This window comes from Saccopteryx leptura, chromosome 6 (assembly GCF_036850995.1).
Source record: "Saccopteryx leptura isolate mSacLep1 chromosome 6, mSacLep1_pri_phased_curated, whole genome shotgun sequence".
Classification (NCBI taxonomy): Eukaryota; Metazoa; Chordata; class Mammalia; order Chiroptera; family Emballonuridae; genus Saccopteryx; species Saccopteryx leptura.
In genome coordinates this window covers 13,763,768-13,790,365 of record NC_089508.1, presented here as the reverse complement: position 1 = coordinate 13,790,365, position 26,598 = coordinate 13,763,768, and the positions used below count along the sequence as shown (strand labels likewise).

At 49.3% G+C, this 26,598-nt stretch overlaps 2 protein-coding genes across 11 annotated transcripts in view; one reads left to right on the top strand and one right to left on the bottom strand.

Moving 5' to 3' along the window:
- Positions 1 to 8,264, bottom strand: part of EFCAB11 (EF-hand calcium binding domain 11) — a 136,384-nt gene extending 128,120 nt beyond the window's left edge. For all 6 annotated transcript variants that reach the window (XM_066388266.1, XM_066388265.1, XM_066388263.1 and 3 more), the window contains exons 1-3: positions 8,071 to 8,264; positions 7,137 to 7,232; positions 3,111 to 3,156 (exon numbers count right to left, since the gene is read on the bottom strand). In XM_066388266.1, the coding sequence (XP_066244363.1) occupies positions 3,111 to 3,156; positions 7,137 to 7,232; positions 8,071 to 8,145 (217 nt within the window). In that variant the 5' untranslated portion in view covers positions 8,146 to 8,264. The remainder of the gene's footprint in view (positions 1 to 3,110; positions 3,157 to 7,136; positions 7,233 to 8,070) is intronic.
- Positions 8,265 to 9,470: 1,206 nt separating this feature from the next.
- Positions 9,471 to 26,598, top strand: part of TDP1 (tyrosyl-DNA phosphodiesterase 1) — a 59,716-nt gene continuing 42,588 nt past the window's right edge. The window contains exons 1-6 of one of the 5 annotated variants that reach the window (XM_066388257.1): positions 9,471 to 9,661; positions 11,343 to 11,914; positions 13,945 to 13,988; positions 15,392 to 15,447; positions 19,090 to 19,186; positions 21,882 to 21,916. In XM_066388257.1, the coding sequence (XP_066244354.1) occupies positions 11,350 to 11,914; positions 13,945 to 13,988; positions 15,392 to 15,447; positions 19,090 to 19,186; positions 21,882 to 21,916 (797 nt within the window). In that variant the 5' untranslated portion in view covers positions 9,471 to 9,661; positions 11,343 to 11,349. The other 4 variants (XM_066388258.1, XM_066388259.1, XM_066388260.1 and 1 more) reach the window with 4 other exon arrangements.

Below are 26,598 nucleotides of genomic sequence, written 5' to 3'. Positions count from 1 at the left end.
ATTTATGCATGCAGTCAAAATTCAAGAAGTATAGAACTCTTAAAGGAGAGGAAATTTCATAAATTTTATGAACATATATCTTCAGCCACAGGTCAAATCTCTCTCCAACATGAGAAAAAAAGAAAATATATGGGTGGGTTCCAACAATGGACACCTGGAGCTTCCTTTCCCACAGATCAGTCCTCACTTTGTACCACTCCTGGAAGAAGGTAGGATAACCTCCTACCGGAATTTACTCTTCACTATTTATCACGTTACCCACACAGGAGAGAAAACCGTATGATTGTTAACACATGTGAAAAACCCTTTTTATGAAGTCATAGCTTAATAAATGTGAGACATTTATGGGGGGGAAAGCTTATGATATTGAATGTGGGGGTAAGTTCTACTAGAAGTCAACCTTTCCTCCTACATCAGAGAACTCACTGTACCTGTAAAAAACATGGGAAAAACAGCACCTCTCTACATATCAAAGAACTGGCTAAGGAAAGAAAAACCTTCTGTGTGACATCAAATTCTTAATTCAGAATCAGAGATTATACATAAGGGAGAAAATCTATGAAAACAATGGATGTGAGAGTGCCTTCAGCAACGGTCACACTTGCTCTACCGGAAACGGTATATAAATATAATGAGTGCAGGAAGACTTCCATCCACACCAGAATTGCTCAGGGAATACCTAGGGGTGCCCAAGGGGAGAGACCTTAGCAGTGCAAACAATGTGGGAAATGTCCAGAAGACAGAAATCTCTGTAGATTAGAATATTCACATAGAAACCCAAAGGAAAAAAAAATGTAGGGAAGGCTTCACCAAGAAGTTACAACCAACTGAACATCAAAGAAACAATGTTTGAATAAGCTGGGAAAATGCCATCAAGCTAGAGAGTATATAAAGAACGTGGTCTCCTGGCAATAACACTGTGCTCAAAGTCATGTTTCCTAGGTGATACCAAACCTCGCATACAAAAGAAATAAAAATAAAAATCCAGTGAACTCTTTTGTAAGCCTCACATTTACAAATAAAAGAAAGAAAAAGTGAACACCGGTCAGAAGAAAAGAGGAGCCAGCTTGAAGAGGGGCTCAATGGCTAAGCTACCATAAGTTGAGCACTATAATAATTAACTGTGGTAATGGATAATACATCACTATACGCATACAAATTCATAAGTCCATACTGAAAAGGTAGGGAGATAGATGGATAGATACACAGGGAAGAAGGGAGATCTCTTCCTTATGGCAAAATGCCAAGAGCCAACTAAAAAAAACCCCTGGGATTAGAAAATCATTATTTTGTAACAATCATTGCCAAAACTAGGTCAAATGAGAATCATGAATGGATGCCAACTCTAGGACGAAATTTTGATAAGGAGCAGAACATTTGCAACATCTTAAACATGTCCTTCCACACACTGCTTATTAAGTTACAAGGGAAAGAAATATAAAAAAGAAATACAGCGGTGGAGAAACTGGACAGCATCTTGACTAGCGATAAAAATTAACATGATCTATGACAGACAGACACTTTGTGCCCCCACAAGTGGCACCCCAGGAGGGACATAGCCTCTAAAAACCGGATTCTGGCTGAGAATGCTAAACTTCAACCTAATTTTAGAGCAACATCGGGCAAACAAAAATGAGGGCTGCTCTTATATAGCAAGACAAAAACCAGCGAGGGGTAGTTATTGCCTCAAAATTACCAACGTTATAAAAAGGCAAAAAAAAAAAAAAAAAAGGCTACAGAAATATTCCAGATTACAGGAGGCTGAAGAGACACAACCAAAGAAAAGTTCCTGTAATCAGTGAGGAAAGGAGCTTCCAAGGACACTCTTAGATCAAGGGACAATGGAATATAGACAAGACATTCAATAAAAATATAGTATCAATATAAATTTATGAAGGTAAGTGCGCTATGGTCACAGACAGCGCAGCAAGGGAGGGTGGTGGCAGAAAGTGCTCCCAGGAAGGCACGCGGGGTGAAATGGTAACATAAGTGGATCTGGGTCAAGGGCCGGCAGCTATTTATTCTCCATCCTATCACCAATTATCTGTATTTCTTAAAAAGGAATTTTTAAAAAGCTAATCCACCATGCTCTGAGCCCTATCCCCTCCAACAATAGGTATTCATCTCTCTTCTTCTCTTTCATCTTCCTTTTCCCTCTTCTCTAGAGCATTTCTGCACTAAGCTTAGAAACATCTTCATGTACTAAAGAAAAAAACAAAAACAAAAACCCCACCTACCCACCCCTCTTGATCCACAGCCGCCCACCCTCCTGAAAGACTTGTCACACCTTCTCACTTTCCTTCTGTCTCCACCCCCTGCAGTCTGGCCTCAGCCATCACCACGCACTGAGACTGCTCCTGCTAAAGTCACCGAACACCCCCCAGGATGCCAACACCAACAGATCCTCTTTGGTTCGATGCTACTTGACCTTTTGTCTGTGTTTGATAGTGTTGACCACACCCTCCTCCTAGAAATACCAGCTTCTCCGGGCTTTGGATCAAACCGTCATGATTCCCCTGCCTCTCCGCCCCTGAGCTCCTTTTCCATTTCCTCGTCCTCTGCCTGACCTCTAATGGTTCTTCGGGTTCTCAGTCCCCTCTGTCTCACAGTGGTCTCATCCATTCCCAGGCTTCAAAACCCACCTACATGCTGAGGACTCCCACATTTATTTCTTCCGCCCACGGCTTTGCTCTGGATTCCATAACCACACAGCCCAACTGCCTTGACCTCATGGCCCGAATCTTCTCGAAACTGAACTGTCGGTCTCCCCAAACTCCAAATCTTCTCCCCCAACCTTCCTATTTCCGGAAGTGCCACTGAGCTGCTCAAGTCAAACAACACGGCTCATCCACTGGATGTGGAAATTATAAGCAACTTTTTTTTTTTCTTCATGCTTTTCAATGGTTGAAATTTTTCCTATCATAAACATATACTTATAAACACATGAATTGATCAAAATTAAAAGAACCAAAACATCTTTCTTTGAAGCAGAACAAAATAAAGGTGTGCTGAAACACAATGCTTTCTAGTCTCTCTATTTGCTCTCAGCTTTAGTTTCATGAATGTCTAGATAAGGATACTAAAAAAATAATATTAACTTTATTAATTACCGGAAGTGTGGGGATTTACCGAAGACATCACAGCATCAGCTTCGATCTGGGAAAGAAGAATAATAGAACGTATCATTTCATCAAATGTTTCCACAGTGCAAGTTCTCAATTCCTGGGACATGGGGAAGGGATGTGTTTTATAAGATACCAACTTTGGGCCCTGGCCAGTTGGCTCAGCGGTAGAGCGTCGGCCTGGCATGCGGGGGACCCGGGTTCGATTCCCGGACAGGGCACATAGGAGAAGCGCCCATTTGCTTCTCCACCCCCCCCTCCTTCCTCTCTGTCTCTCTCTTCCCCTCCCGCAGCCGAGGCTCCATTTGAGCAAAGATGGCCCGGGCGCTGGGGATGGCTCCTTGGCCTCTGCCGCAGGCAGGCGCTAGAGTGGCTCTGGTCACGGCAGAGCGATGCCCCAGAGGGGCAGAGCATCGCCCCCTGGTGGGCAGAGCGTCGCCCCTGGTGGGCGTGCCGGGTGGATCCGGGTCGGGCGCATGCGGGAGTCTGTCTGACTGTCTCTCCCCGTTTCCAGCTTTAGAAAAATACAAAAAAAAAAAAAAAATACACACACACATACACACACACACACACACACACACACAAAAGATACCAACTTTGTTGAGCCCCGCGCACAAGCGATGTCACAAGAGTCGTTTTCCTCTTTCATCCGTATCCCTAAGGTCTCAGAGGCTAATCTGCTACAGACTCAAAGGACCCCAAACTTCACTCCATTGACCAGAACAGTTTCAGCACGTAAAATCAACCTGGCTGTCACCCGTGTAGCCCGCCTAAAAGGTAACTTTGCCATTCTGACAAATCGAAATTGTCACAATGGACTCAACCCTTTTATTTTTAAGTCCCCCCCCCCCATTGTAAAAGTAACATAGTGCTGAAAACTTGAAAAATATAAAAAATCATGAAGAAGACAAATTTAAAAATCAACTACCCAATGAAAACCATTAACATTTTGACCTAACTTCTTTGTCTACACATTTTAACCACATTTGAGAACACACTGTCTATCAAGTTTGAGGGCCTGCTTTCACTGAATATTAAAATACAGTATAAACATGATAATTATAAAAATTATGGAATTCGAACCCTGGCAGCACCTGATGCGGCTTCTCTACCGTGGACTGCATGGCTGACGCTCTCCTGGTTCCTCCAGCCCCCCCACCCCCCCAGGGAGTTCCTACTGCACCTTCTTCACAGAGCCCCCGCCTGCCCATAAACGTCCGAACTCCGGAGTTCTACCCCCCGGCCACCGCCCTTCACACTCCGCACGCTGTTCTGGGCAATGCCGGCCTGTCTCCTGCTCTGAGCTACGCCCTGTAAACAGAGGAGTCCCCAGTCTGCATCCAGCCCTCACCTCTCCGCCCAGTTTCGGGTTCCTGTATCTAAGAGAGGCAGCGCAATCGGAGAGTAGACCCCTCACCCGGCACCAGCACAGTACTGGATGAGTGAACGCACTAGGCATGCTCACAACCTCCTCAAACCTAACGTGCCCCCGTCTGAACTCACTGACTTTCCTCCCGGACTTTCTTACTCGGTGGATCACAATTGCTTCAGTCCTGCTGTTACACCAGGAGTGTCACTCATCGCCACTATATCCAATCGCTCATAAGGGTGTAACTTGTGCCACCACCACAAAGTCCTCCCAGACACTTCCTAGCGGAGGTCTAGATCTGGAGTTTAAATGACACTCGGACTCTTACTGCAGGTGCCGCTAGACTCAGGCCCCCTCTTTGTCCCCTTCACTTTCTGTTCTCTATTTTAGTAGTTATCACAGTTGTATCAGTCTCTCTACACTAACCTGTAAACTGCTTCAAAGTATCGTCTGTGTCTTATTCAGCTTTATATCTCTAGCAACTAGCAAAAGTTCTTTTCATTAAATAGGAACACAATAGGCCCTGGCCAGGTGGCTCAGTGGATAAAGCTTCGAGCTGGCATTCCAGAGACTGCAGGTTTGACCTCCGCTCGGGGCACAAAAAAGCTATCAATAAGTACACAACTAAATGGAACAACTAAGTAAAAGAATGAATTGATACTTCTCTCTCTCTCTCTCTTTCTCTCTCTCTCTTCCTCACTTACGTTTTAACGTTGAAACAAACTAAGTTGACCAGGTTGATAAAGGCAGGAGACCAGATACCTTTCCGGATGAACCCAGGCTAAGTACAATGATTCAAAGGCTGAGTCTGCTTAGCTGCCCTGCTTTAAAATTCCTGCTGAAATGACGGCAGGTTAACAGGAGAGCTGCGGTTTCTGGGAGCCAGCCCTGACTCCTCTGAGCTCTGTTATCAGACTCTCAGTAACTAACATCCCCTAGTAGTTGAACCATATCAACCCATCTGGGGTATTCATGGGACCTATTTGGGTCAACAGACCATACATACTATGAGGTTATGATACATTTAAGCAAAAATAAATGACGGAGACGTGGGACATCATGTGGTCCCTGGCTTCGCTGGGCTTGCAATCTGACAGGTAGAGCCACTCAGGAGCAGCAATGGGTCCAAGTGATTGCCAAGCTGTCTAGTCTAATCAGGGCATGTGGGAGGGCATTCCAGGCAGAGTCCTGAGAGTCCCTCTGCTGGGAGACTGCAGTTGAATCTCTTAAACCTGGACAAGATCTTGCCTCTGAGAATTCCAGTTCAGCAGCTTCACTAGAGGGACCCGTTTCTAGAATGCGATGTAACAGGAGGGGGAGCAGCACCGCGACGGGGTGAACAGGAAAGCTGCCCTGCTGAAGTAGGGGGTTCACCGAGGTTCAGTCAGCTCTCGTTGTAAGTGAACTAACGCCACCTTTCTGGAGCCCAGTATCCGACAAAATGTCAAATGTACTCAGGAATTGTATTTTAGGAATCTATTCCACAGATGCAGGTCCACAGCACAGCTACAAACAGATATAAAAGGATGCTCATCGCACCAATGCTCGTAGGAACAAAAACTAAGGGAAAGAATCTAAATGACCAAAAAACAGGAAATGGGCTAATGAGAATACTATGCAACTGTTTGGATTTTTTTTTTTTTTTTTTTTTTTGTACTTCTCTGAAGTGAGAAGCAGGGAGGCAGAGAGACAGACTCCCACATGAGCCTGACCAGGATGCACTCAGCATGCCCACCAGGGGGTGATGCTCTGCCCATCTGGGGTGTTGCTCCATTGCAACTGGATCCATTCTAGAGCCTGAGGCAGAGGCCATGGAGCCATCCTCAGCACCCGGGGCCAATTTTGCTCTAATGGATCCTTGGCTGCGGGAGGGGTGGAGAGAGATAGAGAGAAAGGAGAGAGGGAAGGGGTGGAAAAGCAGATAGGCGCTTCTCCTGTGTGCTCTGGCCAAGAACCAAACCTGGGATATCCACATGGTGGGCTGATGCTCTACCACTGAGCCAACCTGCCAGGGCCACTATGCAACTTTTTAAAATGTGGTGGTGTGTGCTCTTATGTGCAGCTATTGTTAAGTCAAAAAAGAAAGTTGTTTTCAATAGAAGGCTATGCATGATTATGTGTGTCAGGCATAGGAAATTTTGAAATGATACACAAGAAACTTAACAATGGTAACACCTAACTAGGACCCTCTAGTTGGGAGGGAGGGGATTTTACATTCAGCTTTATACTTTTCTGCACCATTTAACTTTTTTAATATGTTAATTACTAAAGAAAACATTTTAATATAAAAAGCCCTGCATGTCACTTCCTCTGTGAATTTCGCCTGTTATCAGCACACCCCTCCCATCCTTCCCTCCTCACATCTTTCTAGCATCTCATACTTATAATGATTACTAGCAGCCTGGTAGTGAGCTAGGCTTCATGGGCTCTAGTGCGAGAGCTTTCTAATTCATCCCTGAGTTGGATTCTAAAGAGAAAAAAAAGTAAAATTCTGCAGTGGGTTCATCTCTGAAACTGCTTATAAGGCGGGGATTAACTTTATATATATTTTAAGCTAGCCCTCTGCACTTGATCATTAGGATCCACTCACCATTAGGATCCTTGTACTGTCAGCCCCACCCCCAAATACATAAAGAAAGCTGTACCTTGGTGGGCTTGTACCCAAACAGCATTACGACAGCGACTTTAAAGTCCTCTCTGCTTAGATAGCCTTTGTTGTCTTCGTCACATGCTTTGAAGACCTAAGGAACATCAAATATCTTAAGACAGAAACCATTTGTTTTATTATTTTTATCACTAGTTTATATGAAATTTGAAATTCCAAAATCTAAAACTCAGCCCACCCGTAGGCTTGGAAATGGGAGTTTCATTATCCTATTTTTAATTCCCAAGAAATCTTAATGATGGGCTAAAATGTACCCTTCAAAAGTTCCATTGAGCCTGACCAGGCGGTGGCGCAGTGGATAGACAATCAGACTGGGATGCAGAGGAGTCAGGTTCAAGACCCCGAGGTCGCCAGCTTGAGTGCAGGCTCATCTGGTTTGAGCAAAGCTCACCCAAGGGGTTACTCCGTCTGCTGTAGCCCCACGGTCAAGGCACATATGAGAAAGCAATCAATGAACAACTAAGGTGTCGCAACGAAAAACGGAGGATTGATGCTTCTCATCCCTCTCCGTTCCTGTCTATCTGTCCCTATTTATCCTTCTCTCTGACTCTGTCTCTGTAAAAAAAAAAAAAAGTTCCACTGACTTAATCGCTAAACTGATGCGAATTAATTCCTTTAAACTCTTGGTATAATTTCTACCCAAAATTCGGTCCTAGAGTTAGGAAGGTGAGAAAGGGGCTTGCTTTGAAAGGCGGGAGGAGAGATGCATTAGTTCCTAATGCACCACGGGGCAGAGAAGAGAAGGCACTCAGAAGTAGCCAGACAGGACAGGGAGCCAGAGGCTTGCCCTAGGCTCAACCATTAACAATGACACGGGAAGGACGTTCAGTCCCTCTCTCCAACGAGACGCAGTAAGACTCGAAGTGAGAGTTCGGAGTCAAGTTAAAACCCGAAACAGCCCCCTGGACACCTACTTCCACCCATTTCTTGTGATCCGAAGGGCTGGCTTCCCAAGTCCGCGGCTGGGCTCCAGCCTGAGAGAAAAACATCGCGACCACCACAACCGAGTTGAGACTAGCAACCCAGCAACCTCCGCAGCCAGAGCCAGGAGGGTTGCAGACCAACCGCTACGCGCGCCGCCGCTCCAAAAGAAGAGCGTGGCCGGACACCTCCACTGTCGTTTCCCATTGGAGGGCCTGCAAGCCACTGGCGCTGGTCCCGCAGTTCTATTGGCCAGAGGCTTTGTTTAATAACGTTTCCTTGGAACAGCCTATGGCGGAGAGGCTCCCAGGCCCGCCCGCAGCGCTGGGTTCCGCCGCGTCTGGACACCTTAACTCCTTGCGCGCCGATGGGGATCCTGCTCACCCAGGTGATGCTTCAGTGATTCCTTTCCTTCTTTGCCCCCCACGCCTCGCAATAAATTACTTTTGATAATGTTGATCTACGGTATTGTGCTAACTATAATAGGAGACGCAAAATGAGAGTAAACAAAGCACAAAATTAGCCAAGTCCAGTATTTACGTGCAGATCAAGTCATTAGAGTACAGCCCTTCGGGGTCAGTTTTGTCCTTCCGGTAGCCCCAGCACCTATTATAGCACGATGCCTGGCACAAGCGGAAGAACCAAGTGAACCCTGAGGACATTTATGCAAGTTACTTCATTCAGTCCTGGGGAGAGGAACTCCGTATGAAAGACACTCTGAGAATAAGCAGTGTAAACAGCACTGAGCCTAAATTCCATAGCAAACATCCTTATTAAAGGCAAGGAGTATGGAGAGGGATCCGGCAAATCCGTAAGATTAGAAAGCAAGCGCGCGCACACACACACACACACACACACACACACACACACACACCGGTTTCAACTAAGAATCGAGGTCGAGTCCGAGGGGTATTTCAGAGTAGGTTTTACAGTGTGCGCCCCAGGTAAGCCCGCTTTTCCTGGGACACAGGTGCCTCGAACCTCAGCTAGTTCTCCTCTGCCTTTATTTTTTAATTTTTATTTATTGATTTCAGCGAGAAAGGAAGGGAGGGGGCATAGATCTGTCCCTGTATGTGCACTGACCAGGATTGAACTGGTAACTTTTGCGCTGGGGACGATGCTCTGGCCAGAGCTCTTCTCTCTGCCTTTAAAACAATCTCCTCAGCCCCCAGCCTCGAGCCTGGGAACCTCAAGTTTTCTGTGAGAATCCCTGTAAATGATAGGTAGCAGTTTCTTTGTTTGTTTGTTGAGAGAAGCGGCCGGGAGCTGAGCCGAGACCTGAAGGCAGCCAGGTCTCCCCGCCGCCTCCTCCCGGGACAGCTTCAGGCGGCCTGTCTGGGCGAGACGTTCTTTAGGACCCAGCGGCGGGCGTCCCGGAAAAGGAAGGGGCAGAGCTACAGCCACGAGGTGCTCGCCGGGGTCCCGAGAGTTTGAACTGCACGCAGGCGCCGGCGACAGTGGCGGGGCGGGAACTCGAGTGGCTGCGGGCTCGGAACCTCGAGCGGTTGCGGGAGCTGAGGCTAGCGATCCTGCTCCTTCCCTCGAAGTCGTGAGTGCCCGGAGGGGCTGGAACCTGAGCATCTGGTACAGACACTAGATAGGGTCCCCTCCTGGGCCTCCACTTCTTGCAGTAATAGTACCTCTTAGCCAGGAGTGTGGACTTGAGGCTCCCCTGGCTCGGGTTCTTATTCCCGCTTCTCCACGCAGTGGGTGGGTGGTCTCGGCTGTCTGGAGTGAAGCCAGCGCGTGTTGAGCGTTTACCCCAGGCCAGGCTCTTAACCTTTCTGTGTTCAGTTTCCCCGTGAATGGGAACGGTCCTGGTACGTAGTGTAGACTTGTGAACGTGAAATGAATTAGTCCCTGGTGAAGCGCTTCGAATTGTGCCTGGCCCGAAATTGTGCCTGGCCCGAGGTAAGCGCACAGAAAATTTAGCAGCTGTCATTCTTTCCCAAACAAACCTCGAATCCACTCACTTCCCTCCATCCCCACCGCCTTCATCAGTCAGCTCCCCGACTGCCCCGGCAGGGGCTTCCAGAGTCGTGAGGAATGGAATATTTTTAAAAGGGGTAAATCGGACCAAGGTACTCTCCTGTTTATTAAAGCCCTTCAGTGAAACCCCGTTGTTCTTAGAATGAAGTCCAGTATCTTTAACATGCCTTACTCCTCCTCCCCACCCTCTTCCTCCTAGACCATTGTATTCCTTGCCCAAATCCTTCCTTCTGCTCTTGCAATTATTACAGCCTCCTTCCCACTTAGAGGCTTTTGCAGGTTGGCTTCCCTGTCCTTGGAATACACTTCACCCCGCACCTGCTGGTTCCTTTCATCCTTCAGATCTCATTTAAATATTACTTATTCAGAGTGTTCCAAAGTAAGGGCATCCCTGATCTCCTACCCGTAAAATGTATCAAATGTCTGTAAAGATATCTTGTTTTTTTGTTTGTTTGCTTATTTTTGTGTTGGTCTGTTTCTTTCCCCCTGAAATATAAGCTGTTCTAGAACAGAAATGGTTTGTATGTTGTTAACTCTTTATTCCCAGGACACTGTTAGGTTGCACCGAGAAGGAAGCCAGGCTAAATATGGGGATAACACAGTGCATTGAAGCATCTGCGTACAGATGGGCGGAGACCCTAAGCCTGTCAGCTGCAAGGGGAAGTGAAGCCCTAGCCTATATAGGACAGGGTTAGTGGTATTTCACGCCACAGGGCGGAAACTTCTGTTACCTGTGGCAGTTAAACAATGGGGGGCAATGATTAATGACTAAATAACAGAATGTACAGGTATGTGATGGAAAAGTGGCTTGCTTGCTGGCAAGATGTCCAAGGAGACAGCAATAGCTATGTCAAGTCCAGTCTGACTGTAAAAATTTGAGCGTACTCAGAATTATGCTCTAATTTGTGCCTTATCCTCAACCACTAGTTGGAAGCTTCAGAGTCAACAATGAACATTTTTGCTTTGTTTTGGACTTTGGCTCAACCCCCATTCCTGGAGCATCTAAGAACAGGTGTAGATTCAAAGACTAAGGGAGAGGAGGAGACGGATTTATGCTGTCACTTTCTTTGCCAGAATCCGTAGCAGATTCTGGTAAGGTACCTCTGAGCACCTGCAAAGCAGCTGATGTTAGTTAGGGTGCTCAGCACCTGCACGGCCACAGGTGCACTGTGTGTGTTGCAGGTGCTCGTAAGACAGGGAATTTGAGGGCAGTAGAGTGAGTTTGCCAATGGCATGGGAAATGGGAAGTAACGATATTTCCATCTTTCATTTCTAGAAGTATAATGTCTCAGGAAGGTGATTATGGGCGATGGACGATATCCAGTAGTGATGAAAGTGAGGAGGAAAAGCCCGAGCTGAACAAGCCGTCCACCTCTCTCCCCCTTGCTGGGCTGGGAGCAGCATCTGAGCCAGGGTACCCCTGTTCTGAGGCTCGGAAAGCCGCCCACAGGAGGAAGATGTCACCCCTGCAATTCAGCAACACAGATGCGGTTTCGGAAGTTTTGCCCCCCAAGAGGCAGAAGGGTGGTTCCCAGGAGGAGCTGGGTTGGTGCCTCTCCAGCAGTGACGATGAGCTGCCACCAGAGACGCAGCAGAAGGTGGCTAAGAAAGTGGCGGTCAAAGAGGAGAGAGGCATCTCCTGTCCCACAGACCGTGCTGCCCCAAGAGCCGGAAATCATGGCCCCCCTGCCTGCCAGGCGCCCACAGAGGGCGAAGACGAGTACGAAACGTCAGGGGAAGGCCAGGACATTTGGGACATGCTGGATAAAGGGAACCCCTTCCGGTTTTACCTCACTAGAGTCTCAGGCATTAAGCCGAAGTATAACGCTGGAGCCCTCCACATCAAGGGTGAGTAGTGCGGTGGTCTGGAACTGTCAGGCTGCACGTGAGAGAGCCCCGGGTGGGCCCGGTGGATGGTGGGGACCAGGAAGGTAGCCTACACTGGCCTCCAAGATCACCATGGTCTAATCACCCTCAGGAAAAAGAAAAGTGCCACTTGACAAGCAAATGCCTGAGTGTGGCAGCAAACTGTTTACTTCGGTAGGAAATCGGGCTGTTTCTCACTGCCCTGTAGATCAGCGCCGAGGGACGCTTGAGTGCGCTGGTTAAAACTGGTTCCCTTTTAACGTAAAGATTAAACTTGATCAACCACACTTTATTAACGAAGTAGCAAACACTTGGGAACAGCAGCTCTCTCTGGTTCCTGGATCAGCAGCATCACCTAAGACTTGTTAAGAGTGCATGTTCTCGGCCCCACCCTGATTACCTGGGGAGCCAGGCCTGCTGTTTTGGCCTTGAGGGGATTCTAATGCCCAGTCAGGTTTGAGAACCACTGCGGGGAGCCTGGTTTTGGTTCCTGGCAGAGAAGAAGAAGAAGAAGAAAATAAGACTGTCAGCATGCAAATAGATGTTTCAGTTCTGAACCGAAAGATGGTGTTGGTTGCCCTGGGTTTCCCTGGGGTCCGTCTGTGTGGTGTTGTGCTTTGTGCTTGGTCTTCACCCTGGTTAGATTTGGTTTTTGTCCTAGGCTCCTGAAACCGCTCGATAGTAGTAAAGGTGGAAGTATGTTTTGTTATTCATCACAAGGCCCCTTCAGCCACACCTGGGTTTATGCAACTAAGGTGACTTGTGAAAAGCCTCGAAGGTTGGGGGGCTGGTGGCCTAGTCAGCCAACCCATGCAGTCAGGGTCCTTTACAGAACTCTCCACCTCATCCCCCACCTCCAGGGAGAGGAGAGGGACTGGAGGTTGAGTGAATCACGGAAGGTCAGCTTCCAGGCTGGTTACCGGGCGGGCGGGGGCTGGTGCTGACCTCTCCCCCACCGGGCCCCGCGCCCCTCTTCCATCTGGCTGTCCCTAAAGTGCGTCCTTTCATAATAAACCAGTGATCCAGTAAGTCACGTTCCTTCCTGAGTTCTGTGATGAGACCTCCTAGCAAATCATCCAACCCGAGGAGGGGCTCATGGGAACCCCCAGTTTACAGTTGGGAGTACGGGAGGTCAGGGCGTGTGACCGGCCCCTGAGGTGAGGGCAGTCTTGTGGGAGGTCTAGCGTGAATGGGTGTGAGTGGGCTTCTCTAGAAACGGGCATGCTCACAATCCACGCCTTAGAGCTGTGGGTCCCTCCCCGTCACAGGAAGCACGTGGGTCCTGGGTTCGGGAGGATTCTTTTTTTTTTTTTTTTTTTTTTTTTTTTTTTTTTCTGAAGCTGGAAACGGGGAGAGACAGTCAGACAGACTCCCGCATGCGCCCGACTGGGGCGTCGCTCTGTCGAGACCAGAGCCACTCTAGTGCTTGGGGCAGAGGCCAAGGAGCCATCCCCAGCGCCCGGGCCATCTTTGCTCCAATGGAGCCTCGGCTGTGGCTGCGGGAGGGGAAGAGAGAGACAGAGGAAGGAGGGGAGGGGGGTGGAGAAGCAAACGGGCGCTTCTCCTGTGTGCCCTGGCCGGGAATCGAACCCGGGTCCCCCGCATGCCAGGCCGATGCTCTACCGCTGAGCCATCCGGCCAGGGCCATTCGGGAGGATTCTTGAGGGGAACTTGAGGGACGGACACATTAAGAGAGCTGGACAGAAGAACGGTTTCCTTTATTGACCTCATCTGCAGTTTCTAAAATTGACCGCTCATCCAGTATTGAAGTTGTAGCTTTTAATTTTCCGTTCCATCTTATTAAAGAGTACATCATAAGTATTACTGAATGGCCCAGGGGAAGTTTCCCTTGCATATTGGGGAACACTGAGGTCCAGCTTTGTAGTACTTTTCAGTTTGCTCTTTCCAAAGCCCAGTTTTGAGCGTTGGTGACTATTAAATCAGTTGTGATTATTATTGCTGGAGAGTTTTTATGACAATATGAATTCGATTTGAATGTTTTGTCTCCTCAGATATTTTGTCTCCTCTATTTGGGACACTTGTATCTTCAGCACAGGTGAGTTTGTGGTTAAGTTGTTTTTGTTGGTGGTGTTGCTCTTTGTTTTGTTTGGTTTGGTTTTTGATGAAAGGGGGCAGATAATTGAAGAACCCCATAAGGAAGTGTAAGTGATGGGGCCTGTGTCTCAGTCCTGTGCAGGCCCCTGAGGTGGCCATTCCCCAGCCAGCGGCGTGGAATGTGGATGCCTCCATCAGTGGGCTCCTGGCTGCGGATTAGGCTATAGGGATTGGGCTAAGAGGTCACTTTGGAAATCTCAGCCTGAGGCACTTCCTCTGGGAACACTGATAATCTCATGGGACTCTGGCGCTGTCCCCAGGGAGGTGCGGGACAGGGAGGTGAAAGCCAAGGCCAATCTGATTTAGAAAAGTGAGAAATTTCCTGCACCTACCACAAAAAAGGTGTCTGAAAGCAAGGGATACTACTGCATGGCTGATGGCTCCTGCCAGACAGGGCTGGCCCCTTGGTGTTGATAAGTCACCTGCATGCTGCAGGCTGTCGGGTAAACGTCAGCAGACAGGTCACTTCCCTGGAGGCAGCGAAGCCGTGTGTGCCTGTCCTGTTTGGCGGGGCCCCTGGAATCCTGCTCTCCAGCTGAAACCCTGGGATGAGTCTGGGTGTGTTACCTTGGCTAGATGGAGTCACCGTGTCCAGGAGGAGGGCCGGGGGTTACTCAGGTGAGAGAGGAGCCCCTGTGGGTAAGCCCAGTGCAGAGCTGGGGGTCAGGATGTCAGTATTGTAAGCCCAGCAAGTGTCCAGACTGTCCAGTCCCAAATGCCTGTTGACAGACCCGGCTCCTCAGACGAAAAGGAGAGGGTCTTTTTAAAAGTCCTTTTTATAATCACCTGGGGCCGTGGTCGGCAAACTCATTAATCAGCAGAGCCAAATATCAACAGGACAACGAGTGAAATTTCTTTGGAGAGCCAAGTTTTTTAAATTTAAACTATATAGGTAGGTACATTCCTTATCGAGGTAGCGCCCGCACGTGGTATTTTGTGGAAGAGCCACACTCAAGGGGCCAAAGAGCCGCGTGTGGCTCGTGAGCCGCAGTTTGCCGACCAGGGACCTAGGGAGGAAAAGGGATCCGTTTATAAGCCCTTGTATTTAAATTAACCAGCCCTCAGAAACAGCAAGTACAGATGCTGCCACAGCGTGCAGAGACGATTGCCTCAGAACCTGGCTCCCCCGCGCTCCTCTGCTGCTTCCTGGGATCAGGTGTTCCCTGCCAGGTGTATTTCAGAGTTGTCTCTGAGTGCTGTAGCGTAGCTGTTAGGCTTATAAATAAAATGTGTACTTCCTCATTATTTTAGAGTTTCTCTTGATGTAGTAACCGAACAGTTCTCTGTGCGGACTGCTTGGCTAAACGACCCGTGACTTGGTTTCTCCTCTGTCCCTCCGTCCAGTTTAACTACTGCTTTGACGTGCACTGGCTCATCAGGCAGTACCCACCGGAGTTCAGGTGAGTCCCCAGGCTGACCGACGGCCCCGTAGCCGTCATGGGTGGAACACACCAGACTGGTGCTTCTCTGGTAGCTGCCGGCCTTTTTCTGAATGTCTTTTGAAACCATCCAGCTCATACAAACATTAAGTTATGTTGGGGAAACAGCATCTTTTGGTCTATTCTAACCACATGCATTTCTTATACAGATTTTACCATTTTTTTTCATTGCTCTGCCCAGAAGTAGATAAGGACAAATTCCAACCCAACTAAGAGAACTTTATGTTCAGGGTTTACGTGAAGGAAAAGCTGTCCGCCACCCGCTTTCCAGCCCGGGAAGCAGGCCGGCACGCGGCCAGCACGCCACGCGTAACCAGCACGTTCACGCTGTTCGGAGAGTCAGCTTCTTAAATGACTCTTCCTGTGGTTTAAGAGTTAACAAAGGGGCCCTGGCCGGTTGGTTCAGTGGTAGAGCGTCAGCCTGGCGTGCAGAAGTCCTGGGTTCGATTCCCGGCCAGGGCACACAGGAGAAGCGCCCATCTGCTTCTCCACCCCTCCCCCTCTCCTTCCTCTCTGTCTCTCTCTTCCCCTCCTGCAGCTGAGGCTCCATTGGAGCAAAGATGGCCCGGGCGCTGGGGATGGCTCTGTGGCCTCTGCCCCAGGCGCTAGAGTGGCTCTGGTCACGACAGAGCGACGCCCCAGAGGGGCAGAGCATCGCCCCCTGGTGGGCAGAGCGTCGCCCCCTGGTGGGCGTGCCGGGTGGATCCTGGTCGGGTGCATGCGGGAGTCTGTCTGACTATCTCTCCCCGTTTCCAGCTTCAGAAAAATACCAAAGAAAAAAAAAAAAAAAAAGAGTTAACAAAGGGGTCCCAGGGCCTTCCCTTATCCAGGGCATAGATTTTCAGTCCGTCTTCTGGAGTTCTCAGCCTGGGGTTCGGCGATAGAGACCGGGTAGACAGCATCACACAGGGTGCACCTGTCCCAGGGTCTAACACGTTTCCATGCAGACTCCACAACAAGTAAGGTCGAGGAATGCCCATGCAGGAAAAATGATTGTCAGGTCTTCAAAGTCCGTGGTGCATTTAGGGGTCAGGTGGTGGAAACCGTCGTTCACACTAGGTGAAATGCCGCTGAACTTTCCCAAGGCTTTGGCACTCCAGGGCTTGTACTCGACCTGGGATCTGTAGGATTAGTTTTAGGTGCATTGACAGAAAACCCAAAATAACAGTGGCTTAAACAAGAGAGAGAGGAACTGGACTAAGCAATCCAGGGGGAAGATGTTGGAGGTCTGGATCGGGGACCACCATGGTTCTCAGACACTCGCCTTCTGCCTTTCTGTGCCAAGCGCCCCTGGGTGGCTTCAGTCACCAGTCACCTTGAGGCCCAGGATGGCACCTGGAGCTCCAGATTCCTGCTCTGTGTCCCGGGGGCAGGAGAGAGAAGGAGGGAGAAGGGTGACAGCGTGTGTCCCTTCTGTGCCCCTCTGAGCGGCCTTCCCGGAAGTCCCACTCCCCACCCGCTCATATCTCAGTGAGCGGCACTCGGTCACGGGACAGTAACCAGCTGTGACGAGGCGGGGCACGCCCTGTCCTGAGGAAGATCGGGTTTTGTTAGGAGAGAAGAGAGAGAGGACATGGGAGGCCACGCGCTGTCTGCCGCAGGCGCCCCTTCTAGTTGCATTGTCACTTTTGTCACTCATCCCTTGGCTTCTCACAGACCTTGAAATCAAATTGTCACACCTTCCCAGTGTTGCCAAAGTACCGCCTGTAATTCCTTGTGTGTCTTCTATAGGTTGGATTGTGTCACCCCAAGAGGTCCATCTATTGGAGTGCCTCAGAATGTCACCTTATTTGGAAGTGGGTTTTCTCAGGGCTAATCAAGTTAAAATGAGGTGATTAGGGTGTGGCTTATTCTAATATCACTGGTGTCGGTGTAAGAAGGGGAGATCTGGACACCGACTCATACAGAATGAAGACACAGGGAGAGCAGCACCCAGCAGCGAGGAGACAGGCCTGGAGCCGACACTCCCTCACAAGGAACCGACCCGGCTGACATCTTGACTTCAGACCTGTTTTCACAACCATGAGACAAAGCATGCCTGTTGGTTAAGCCCCCCGGTGTGTGGCATGTTCTTAAGGCCGCCCCAGCAAACTAACGCAGTGCCCACTGGACTCTCGGTACCTGTAGCCAAGGGGCAGAGGGTCCTGACTCTCCCACACCCGCTCAGATCCCAGAGGCTTATACTGCCTCCCATGTTGTCGTTCAGATACCGCCTATAGTAGGGTTTTCCAGAAAAACAGAACCAAGGAGATCCATACGTGGAGACTTACTACAGGCAGCTGACTCAGTCAGGAAGAGAACAAATTCTCCCTCCCCTGCTTTTCTGCTCAGCTGTCAGTGGACTGTGTGATGCCCTCCCACACTGGGGAGGGCGTTCTGCCTTCCTGAGTCCACCAATCCAGAGGCTCATGTCACCTGGAAGCCCCCTCACAGACACACCCAGAAATATCTGGACACCCCCTGGCCCAGGCAAGTCGACATGTAAAATTAACTGTCACAACTGCCTTTTTGTGAGAGTTGATGGAACCAATAAATCTGAAGGAATTAATGCAGACTTCAACTTCCGTCAGTAACATTTTTCTTTTATTTATTAAAAAAGCCCTGATGATCTGATGACACTAATGATTTCTAGGTGATGGATGCGTGAGTTTCTCTCACCTTGTTCCCTGTACAGTTGTTCTAGTTGTAAAATAGGAAGAAGTTGGGGAGGTGTTTCTTATTTTATTTGTACGCACATGTTAGAATACAGTTCCTGGATTAGGTAGCCAGGCCTCTGTACCGGGAATGCATTTTCTATCATGTTTCTTTCCAATTGAGTGTTGCCCCTCCGTGTGGGATAGAGAACCACTGTGCGCCATCACTGATAGGTGCGGAAGTAGCGACAGGTGTTCATCTTGCTTGATTGCTCATCGGAGAACAATCCAGTGTTTGCATGTTGGGAGTGCTTGTAAAGGTATATTGATTTCTAAGGACTGTGTCGCTTTGAATTAACTGGAGAAGATCGTGGATCCCTTAGGAGGCGTTTTACTCTATTCCTGAAGAGCGTTTTTATGTCGTCCTTTAGGAATTCAAAAATACAACATCTTCACTCGACCTTGGGCTCGGTTTCATTGGAATATAACTACCTTTAATGAGTCGGCACCGAGCTGCGGACCCGGGCCTGTTCACGCCTGTGTCCTGGGAGTCGAGCGCAGTACCCAGCGCACAGTAGGAGCTTGGTGGATGTAGGCAGGCCTAGTAAGGTTCCAAAAGAAGAAAGAGGGAAGACCATTATAGTATACAACACTGATTTTATATCTTTTAATCCATCTGAATGTAAACATATGAACACAGAGCTAACTATTTGCCCTTTGGGACCAAAGAAGAGAATTCGTTATTCAAAGACTTTCTTGAGTCACCACCCCCCCTGGGTCACAGCAGGGCTTCAGGATCGGGCCACATGGTTAATGAAGATGAACTGACCACTGCTGTGTGTTAGCCCTCCTCTGAATCACCCCACGGGCCAGAAGCACGTGGGGGTGATGAGGAAGCCGGCACCCCCTCTCTGGGCAAGCGTCCATCTTTATGAACGATGTCTCTGAAATACTTCGGGTCTCTTTTCAGGAAGAAACCAGTCCTGCTGGTGCACGGCGACAAGCGAGAAGCCAAGGCTCACTTACACGCCGAGGCGAAGCCTTACGAGAACGTCTCCCTCTGCCAGGTGAGCTGCGTGTGGCTCTGGAGACGGATCGTGCTTGGTGGGAGAGTCGGAAGGCGATGTAGACATTTCCTCGACCGCCTGCCTAGAGCAGGAGTCCTCTCTCCAGCATCCCCAGCAGATACCTGTCTAGCTCTGGCTTGGTGCTTCTCGAGGTTAGAAAGATTTTTATGCTGACCTCATATCTGTGTTAGACAGGGTTCCTCAGGGAAACAGCCTATGGGAGTGGGGGGGTGAGATGTGTGGAGGCTGCTGACAAGTCCAAAACCCAGGGAAGAGCAGGTGTAATGTTTTGAGTCCACAGGCAGCCTGGAGACCAGATGCCCTCTTCCTTGGAGGAGTTGGTCTTTTTTCTCTCAAGGCCTTCAACTGATTGGACGAGGCCCACCTCCGTTGCGGAGGGTAATGTTTTGCTCAGAGCCTACTATCGTAAATGTTCATCTCATCAAAAAAATACCTTCAGTGCAGCATCTGACCAAATGTCTGGATACTGTGGCCCAGCCAACTGACTACATAAAGTTACCCATCACAGTCTTCTTCCTTGTGGCTTCTGCACGTTGGTCCTCATTTTCCCCCCTGGAGCCACATAGAATGATTCTTCAATATAAGATATTGAAGACATCTCCCGCAGGGGTCTCACTGTCTTCAGTGGTATTGGTTGGAATCCCGTGGACTCCCTTTCTCTCCCCAAACTCTGGTCCTCCTCTGGCTGCCTCTAGTCAGTGTGCCTCTCACAGCCTGCGTTTTCGGCACTGGGATTCAGCCACTGCACTTTATAGAGCTGGAGTTTGAAAAGGTTCCTCTCCCCAGCGTATCTGTGGCTCACGTTATTCACAGATATGCCTTTGTTTAGCAGTGCCTAAAATCCCATTGTTTTCTCAAAACAGAAGATTCTCACTGGACTAAAAATGGTCAGAAAATAAAAATAACATAGGAATCTTGAAAACAAATGGTTGAATCAATAGAAATCGTGTTTTTAAATAATAGACTGCTCACAAAAATTAGGAGATATCTCAAAATGAACATGAAGTGACAAAATATCCCCTAATTTTGTGAGCAGTGTACCTGTCCTGAAAAGTAGAGACAATCTGGTGTACCTGGTGGTGTGCTCCAGATTGGCCACTAGAGGGCGTAACGAGCCACTGTTTTCCAAACTGCAAAGCTGCTCAGAAGCTCCCAGATTAGTCTGAGGTACAGAAGGATTGTGGCTCCACCCTGACCTGTTAAAGACCTTGATGTCTTTTCTGTAAGATGAATTCTTTACTTTGACATCAGTTGAAGAGTCAGTGGATGCTAACAGTACTTCCATTTTGTAACTGTAGGGCCAGAGGCCAGAGATTGAGACCTGCCGGTGGTCAGGGTGCAGACTGCCTGGGTTCCGTCCCGGCTCCCCCGTGTCCTTCCTGGCTGTGTCATTCCGGCTCATCGGTGGGCCTCCGTAAGCCCAACGCCTTCATCTCTGAAGGAGATCGCTAATACTCTTCTTCTTGAAGTTTTCCTCCGTGATTTGGGGCTTCGACTTGCCCAGAGTCACACAGCTTACAGTAGACCGAAACTCAAAAGCCAAGTCTCTTGACCATTGCTTCTTCTGAGCTAAATATCAATGTACAGAGCGGCAGTCTGCATTCGGGTTTTGTAATCCTAAAGACATCAAATCCAGTTCCCTGCTCTCCCGTCTGTGCCAGACCGCACAATGCATGCTGGCTGGCACGCACCCCCAGACATCGAGCGTAAGAGTGCAGTGGACTGGGCCACCTGTCCCTGAGCACCTGGCCTCCTCACTGGTGTGCTCCAGCCGCTGGCCACTGCCTCCAACAGCAGACCCGCCACCTGCCACGTGGTTGGCGGGCAGGGGTTGTGGCAGTACTTGCCTCCAACTGTAGAGTGATAGCTGGGACAGCCCCCCTTCCTGTGCACTGGAAACACTGTCTCATTTGCTCCTAACAGCTGTCTGAATCCCCTAACAGGACTGTCAGTTTAAAGAGGAGTAAGACGCGGCACAGAGTGTAAAGCTAGGGTTTGTGCATTCCTAACGGCTATTTTGACATTTCTCTTTCAGCTCTTCCATAGTCTACAATATCTTGGGCATGTTCTGCTTAACCAAGGTCTTGCTAGACTGGGTGTTAGATACAGTGTTTTACTTCCCCACCGGCACCTCTTTTGTTCGTGAAGGTGTCATTTTGTAACACGAAAATGGATTTAATTATCTTCTTTATTTTCAGCACTTGCTATGTTATTAGTATAAGAAAACTTCTGTTTTAACATCATAACACAAGTCTTTCTGCTGCCAGTACATTCGGTGTTTTCTGAATGTGCTCTGAAAACTTTCTGCTTTTGTTAATTTCTGTATAAGCCAAATATCTCATTTTAAAACTTTGCATGAAGTCTCATTTGTTTTTATTAGCTTTTTGACAACTAAAGAAGTTAAGCTTTTCGACTTCTAATTACCATGAAAATGCAGCAAATATTGAATCATTTTGAGTATCTTTTTAAAAAATAAGTGTGTTGTTTTTTTTTTAATTGAGCCTCATTGGATAGTATAAAAGCTGTATTTTTTATTAAGGTCTTGTCCACTAGAGGGCAGTAAAGGCAGTTAAGAAAAGAAAGTTAACCTGAACCTTTTCTAATATTATATTTCCAATAGATTATTGAGTTGTTTGTTTTTTAAATAAGTAACTTGACTTCTTTTTCACCCTAGGCAAAGTTGGACATTGCATTTGGAACACACCACACGTAAGTAATTTTTATGAAATGGGAGAGAGTATGATTTTAATAGACCAAAGGATGCTATTCAAAAAGTGCCCTTCGAGGAACTCACATGCGATGATTTTGTGTGTGGAGGGGGTCGGAGGCGCTATCCATAAGGAATTAGAGGGAGTGGAGCTGTTTTCTAACAGAGGGGGTCGGAGGCGCTATCTATAAGGAATTAGAGGGAGTGGAGCTGTTTTCTAACAGCCGCTAGACAAAATACTGGGATCTGGCTCTCAACTGAATCTCTTCTACAGTTTCTGCTTTCAGTTCAGCACGTTTGTTTTTGGAGAATAGACACTGTGGTGTGTGGTCTGTGGTTACTGACTGCTGTACGTATCTTAGTAACGTGGCTGTGGGTTACACTACTTTAAAGAGAGTCCTGAAGTTTTTATAAGATTCTGAGTTGCAGCAAATAGAATATTGTTAGGTCAGCTCCATTCTGGGATTGGGGAAAGAAAAGAAAAACCTGTTTATGAAAAGTTCTCAATTCAAGAGGCCGATGTCTGTCCCATCTTAACATATCTCAGAAATTTCTTTTACAATACTTTTCTGAGACCTTGCAAACCGCAGATAGGAAGAACTTTTCTGTTACTTCCTACTGGACACATTGTACCAGACTGCGAACTTGCCTCCTGTTCTAGGCTAGTTACAGCTGTTTTTGCTGAGTCCTTTTGCAAAATTGGTTCCATAAATGAGAATAAGGAATAGGACGTGGTTGTCCCTATTTCGGTTTTTTTACAAGTCCCATTTCTCTGGAAAGGATTTGTGAAAGGAATATGACAAAGCCCTATTTTTCTGCTAGTCCAGCAGAAGAAACGGGTAGCTGGCTGTTTCTGGCATGTTCTTTCAGGTGTCTGGGGGACAGAGAGGGGTCTCCAGGGGGGTGTGAGTCCTGGGATCAGTTTTCCCGGTGTTACGGTGACCTGAAATGAGGGCTTAACATTCATCTTTTTCTTTGCGCGCTCAGAACTATATTTTGCCATTTGCTTTCAAAGGAGGAACCAGAGCAGAAAGAGTCGAGCCATTTCATAAAGGACACCTACCAGCCCTCTGTTATCTGGTCGTAGACGCCCTTGAGTGCATGCCACAGCCTTTACCAGCCGCCCCTAGTTGGAAGCGTCAGTCTAACAGAGGGCAGGGCTTGAGGACTGTGGAGAGTGGACTCAGACACCCAGCCCCAGCACCTCTTACTCTCCACGTAGCTCTGAGCTCGCAGGGTGCTGATTTCGGCAGCCGGTGGAGATGGCACCGAAGGAGGCAGCTCAGCAGCTGGCCCAGACCACCCGTGCGCAGACCGCATTCTGTGCCAGCGGTCAGCGTTTGATGGGCAGAGTCACCCTGTATTTAATGTGCTAGCAAGTAGCAGCAGAGTGTGCTTTCGTCACAGGAGGGACAGAATGTGCTGAGCCTGGCCGGGATCCAATTCACGGGTGTTCGGTTGAGCCTAGTGGGGCTATCTTTTCTGGATACTGTGGGTTTTTTTGTTTGTTTTTTTTTGTTTTTTTTCATTTTTCTGAAGCTGGAAACAGGGAGGCAGTCAGACAGACTCCCGCATGTGCCTGACCGGGATCCACCCGGCATGCCCACCAGGGGGCGATGCTCTGCCCCTCTGGGGCACCGCTCTGTTGCATCCAGAGCCATTCTAGCGCCTGAGGCAGAGGCCACAGAGCCATCCCCAGCGCCTGGGCCATCTTTGCTCCAATGGAGCCTCACTGCGGGAGGGGAAGAGAGAGACAGAGAGGAAGGAGAGGGGGAGGGGTGGAGAAGCAAATGGGCGCTTCTCCTGTGTGCCCTGGCCGGGAATCAACCCGGGACTCCTGCACGCCGGTCGGACGCTCTACCGCTGAGCCAACCGGCCAGGGCTTGTGTTTTTTTTTCATATGATTTCCGCATGCGGCCCCCTGAGGCCATTTATCCAGCCCCCTGCCGCACTTCCGGAAGGGGCACCTCTTTCATTGGTGGTCAGTGAGAGGAGCATTGTATGTGGCAGCCCTCCAATGGCCTGAGGGACAGTGAACTGGCCCCCTGTGTAAAAAGTTTGGGGACCCCTGATAAAGTATGATTTGGTCCTTCATTGAACAGACTAGAGGACTCACGTGGATGCAGTTTTCCTTGGGCTGGTGCTGGAGACAGGAATTTTTGTCTGCTTACTGCTGAAACGGACTCGTCGTTTCCCTGTGATCCATCCTGCCCTCCCCAAGGAATAAACACACTTTGCAGTTATCTCCCCGCCCCCGCTGCCTCTGCCCCTCCCCCACAACGTACTCACTGCAGGTTAAACCCAACAGAGCCCTGCATTGGGAGCTGTAAAAGCCTAAGGAGTAATTACAACACAGCCTCTCCCCACCGCAGAGTGTGTGGCTCAGGCTTTGTGAAGATGGCAGTGTCTTTCTTGTAAGCGGTAGACCTCACCTTGAAATGACTTTCAGTTGCTCCTTTGCAGAAGTCTTTAGGAATTACTCATTAAATAGCGAGTAGATTCTTGAGACACAGCTGTAGGGGATGTGAATTGTTTCGGGACGTAGTAGGTTTTGTTCTTGCAGCAGGACAGAGGTGAATTAGGGAAGGAGGATATTGGGTAAAGGAATGTTTCTTTAGGCTTGCTCGCTTGTACTGGGGCAGTGCCAGGTGTGTCTAGTCTCTGGAAGGCTGCTGCTTGCCCTCAGGGCGGCAGATTGCACATTGCGGACTGCCTTCCTGCTTGGGAGGGACGATTGTTTGCTACTGTTTGCTGGAGAAGGGGTTTTTCCCCAGCCCGTTTTGCTGGGAGTAGAGAGAAAGAGAGAGAGAGAGCTGAGAGGCTGGGGAGCCCTGCTGAGGCTGGTGGGGGCCTGTGAGTCCGGCTGAGTCTGGAGTGCTGAGGGGTTTGGGAGCCCTGAGTGAGAGGGAAGCGGTCTTCCCTGCCTGTTTGCTCGTCCGCCGTTTAGAGACTCTAATAAACGGAATGGCCCACTGTCCTCTGGCTCTGCTGTTCCTTTACCATCTGCCCGAATCCAGTGAGAACCTCATGGCCATGGTGGCCACTGGCCTCACAGGAAACCCTTCCAGCGCTGGGTGACGGGTGTGAACCACCTCCCCGACTTGGCAGAGTGGAGCTACCAGAGTAAAGGGGAAGCGGCCTTTGAGACCATGGTCACTTTAGCAAGCACTTGACCGTGGGCTCTGCAGAGCCTGTGGAGATGACCAGATGCAGCCCCGTCCGCCAGGGGCCCATAGTCCTGTGAGGTACGGTTGACATGCTCTGTCCATATGGCTGTAGGATTCAGGACGGGGAAGCCACGGGGAGGAGAGGAGGCACTCTGGAGTCAGTGGCTTTGGGAGCCCTGAATGGAAAGGGAAGTGTTTCCCGCTGTGTGTTTTTATTCGCTTGCTGAGAGTGAGTCTAGAATAGAGGAAATGGCCCACCAGTTCCTGGCTCTGTTATTTCCTCACCGTCTGTCCGAATCAAATGCGAACCTGCGTTGGCCAGGCGGCTGTGACGGTGGCTGTGGCCACTGGCTTTACAGATGCCATGCAATCCCAGGGTGGCTCTTGCAAAGCTTTAGAATCCTAAACCTTTGGGTTTCTCCAGAGCTAGGAGCAAAGTTCGCTGGGTGGTCCGGTGACTCCCTGGGCGGGAAGGAGGGAAACTGGTGCAAGTCACTGTCCAGTGTCCCTACCTAATGGGGGGGGGGGGGGCCGTAGGTGAACTAACGGGACGACCACAGGCCAGGCGGGACGTTCCACATCCATCTGCAGTCCCCTTGCTCAGCTAGATCACACCATCCCCCGCCTTGCCTCCTCCCGCCCTCCCCTCCTATGGTGGAAGTGTGCAACACCCCCCTCCCCCCCGTCCCTCCCTGAGGGAGCCACGCGTGGTGAGCGGAGACCCAGCGCATCGGACACCGACCAGCCCTCCCTGGGGCGCACTTTGTGGTCCTGCCTCCTCCCCCAGCACAGGCTCTGCAGCCGGCGTGGGCGTGATGGCGCGTTCTCCGGGTCGCCGTGGGCAGCTCGCATGCGGGCATCCGGTAGGGCCTGAGAACAGCACCTGGCCCCTGGTGCTCTGCCCACGCCGGTGTCTTTCCCCTTCACAGGAGTGGCCTCAGAGTGGGGAAGGGTCCCTACTGCTGTCCCCACAGCTCAATAGGTAATCTGCAGGTCAGCGTTCTTCGAGGGAGACCCACTTCTGACTATTTTATATCCATTTTTAATTGAGACCCGATTGGCATATGCCGTTCTGTCCCTGAAGGACTCCTGTGACTCCCCTTAATTCGTTCACAGTCCCGCGTGACGGGACTCGCTGACATTAGCGCGTGAGTTCCCTGATAATTGATGCCTTGCTTTGTGGAAATATTTGTAAAACTTGTATCATGAATTCATAACTGACGTGTTCTTAATTACGACCAGCTGCTAATTTGGAAACTACATAAATTTGCCCAGATTTCGGGATGCACATGTCACAAATAGAAAGAAGATTGGCTCAGCAGCTGTCATTTTTACAGCTTGGCATTAATCTGCTGTCTGCCAGCGTGGGCCACAGTCTTGTTCTGGCAAGAGCTGCATCTCCTTCTCCACTCTGTCGTTCTTTTCCACGTCTTTTTGTGCTAACCCCATCCTGCCCAAACGGTGTCCCTGTCATCTATGCGAGAGAACCAGTGCGAACTGACTGACGTCAGTAAATA